Source organism: Acyrthosiphon pisum, chromosome A1 (assembly GCF_005508785.2).
Source record: "Acyrthosiphon pisum isolate AL4f chromosome A1, pea_aphid_22Mar2018_4r6ur, whole genome shotgun sequence".
NCBI lineage: Eukaryota > Metazoa > Arthropoda > Insecta > Hemiptera > Aphididae > Acyrthosiphon > Acyrthosiphon pisum.
The window spans coordinates 4,098,247-4,100,258 of NC_042494.1; the positions used below are offsets into that span (position 1 = coordinate 4,098,247).

At 28.7% G+C, this 2,012-nt stretch overlaps 1 protein-coding gene across 1 annotated transcript; it reads left to right on the plus strand.

Annotated features, from left to right (window-relative positions):
* Window positions 1–8: 8 nt before the first annotated feature.
* Window positions 9–872, plus strand: LOC107885467. Its single transcript, XM_016809118.2, has 3 exons — window positions 9–100; window positions 166–594; window positions 664–872. Exons 2-3 carry the CDS (start codon window positions 186–188, stop codon window positions 837–839), a joined length of 585 nt encoding a protein of 194 aa, XP_016664607.1. The 5' UTR covers window positions 9–100; window positions 166–185; the 3' UTR covers window positions 840–872.
* Window positions 873–2,012: the final 1,140 nt, after the last annotated feature.

Genomic DNA, 2,012 nt, shown 5'->3' on the forward strand with positions numbered 1-2,012 from the left:
TGGAAGACGTGTATTGAAACAAATTCTAAAAGTTTGTATGAAAACCCGATTCAATTTCAAAATCTTCGGTTCAAAAATAATGTCAAAATTCATCCAACTGGTAAATATCTTAATAATTGTATTAAATATATAAAAATGCAATAAATTTCTAATTTCAATTTTTAGACACCTCTGATTGTACTATAATGATTCAATTGGGATCTGGTATTTTTGAGTGCGATGTCGACAATGAAGTTATTTTATCAGGCGAAATAAGATTTGTAAACGATAAAGTCTTGGATACAACTGAAGAAAAATCAATACATTTAGACAAAACAACTCACGACTTCCTTGACTATGTATCAGAAAATGAGATATTTTCTATTTTAAAAAATAATGGATTCAATTTGGGATTCAAAAACATTACGAATTATAAAATTTATAAAAATGATATCCAAGGTTCCGTTAAATGGGAAAATGACTGGATATATTTTTTGGAAGGGTTATTAAAGTTCCCATTCTTGGAACATTTAGGTACCGGCCCGATAGAAATTCCAATTTATATAAGAGAAATGTATATAAATCCTGCGTTATTTGAAAATCTTTCAGAGAAAGGTACAAAACTCTAATAATATTTATCAATGATTTAAGATATAATGTAATAACAATATATTTTGTTGACAGGTATAAGTGTCAGTTACAACAAACTATCAAATGGATTAACTTGTGACGGAATTAAAATATTAGGGGTTAAAAACGGACCCATATTATTACCCATACTTAACACTGCGGTAGTGAAATTACAAGAAAAATCCTTTACTAAATTCAACAACTTAAAATGCAAAGTACGTAAATATTAAACATAAAATAAATTAGTAACCTTTCGATAAAGATAAAATGCTTAACAAGTTTGATAAGAAGCTAATTACATTAATAACATAATATTAGTTAACTAATCATATTTTGTTTAATGTCTTAGCTTTTTCCAATTCAATTTGAATTATCCCTATGTTAAGATAAAATCATATTTGTGCTTATCTATGACTGTGGTTAAAACTAATAATGTGGTATTAGGAATATTCCCAAACTTCTAGGGAAATTTCTTTAAAAAAAATGTATTATTTTTATGTTATTCAGTATGTTTATTTTTATTTTTTCAACATATATAAAGGAAAGTTATCATTTTTTTTGTGATTGTACAAATTTTAATTAAAAAAAGGTGGTTAAGTGTATGTCGCTCTGCTGTACAGTTACAAGTGGGTCACTATATAATGGATAGTATTAAATTTGAATTCAATGATATAATATCACTGGATAAGAAAAACGATTCTGATCGGAGACGGTACGTGATCAGTCTAGGTATAAGACATATTAAGTATAGGTATACCTATCTAATGTACCTATTTAAAAAAAATTGACCTATAATAGGTACCTATAATAAATTTCAAATTTATTTGTATAAACGCCAAACGGCTTTTTACATATTGCAATAACGATATAACATGAATTAACGTTAGTGATAAGAATAATATACATAAATGATAATGTTAACAATATACTAAAAAAGAAGAACAATAATAATTATAATAGGAAAATTACACACGTTAGGAAAATACAAAATTTAAGGCCATATATCAAAATTATTATTATTTAAATTGCGCATAGCTCTAACAAAAGGATCATTAGATAAAAAGTTTGAACGGGAAGTTGGGATGTGAAAGGAATTGGTTGATCTGGTATTGGCGGTAGGAACTCTAAAGCTAATACGCTCAAGGAGACGCGGAGCATCAATTTTACCCTGGATTAATTTTAAAAGGAAGTTACGATCCGCAATTAGTCGCCTTTCCTCGAGGGAGAAGAGATTAAGCGCGCCCATGACAGGTTGGTATGAGTGTAGGGGGTGTTCAATTTTTAATAAGAAGCCTGCATAGTTTAGGAATCGAGTCTGGACTCGTTCAATAAGTTTTATTTCCGTTTTAAGATGGGGATTCCCAAATGATTGAACCATAGTCGAGAATTGAACGAATGAGAGC

Excerpts from the sequence above, each read along its gene's own strand:
- LOC107885467 (XM_016809118.2), top strand. The coding sequence starts at position 186 with ATGATTCAATTGGGATCTGGTATTTTTGAGTGCGATGTCGACAATGAA. Across the intron at positions 595-663 it reads TGAAAATCTTTCAGAGAAAG|GTATAAGTGTCAGTTACAAC; the intron begins GTACAAAACTCT and ends TTTTGTTGACAG.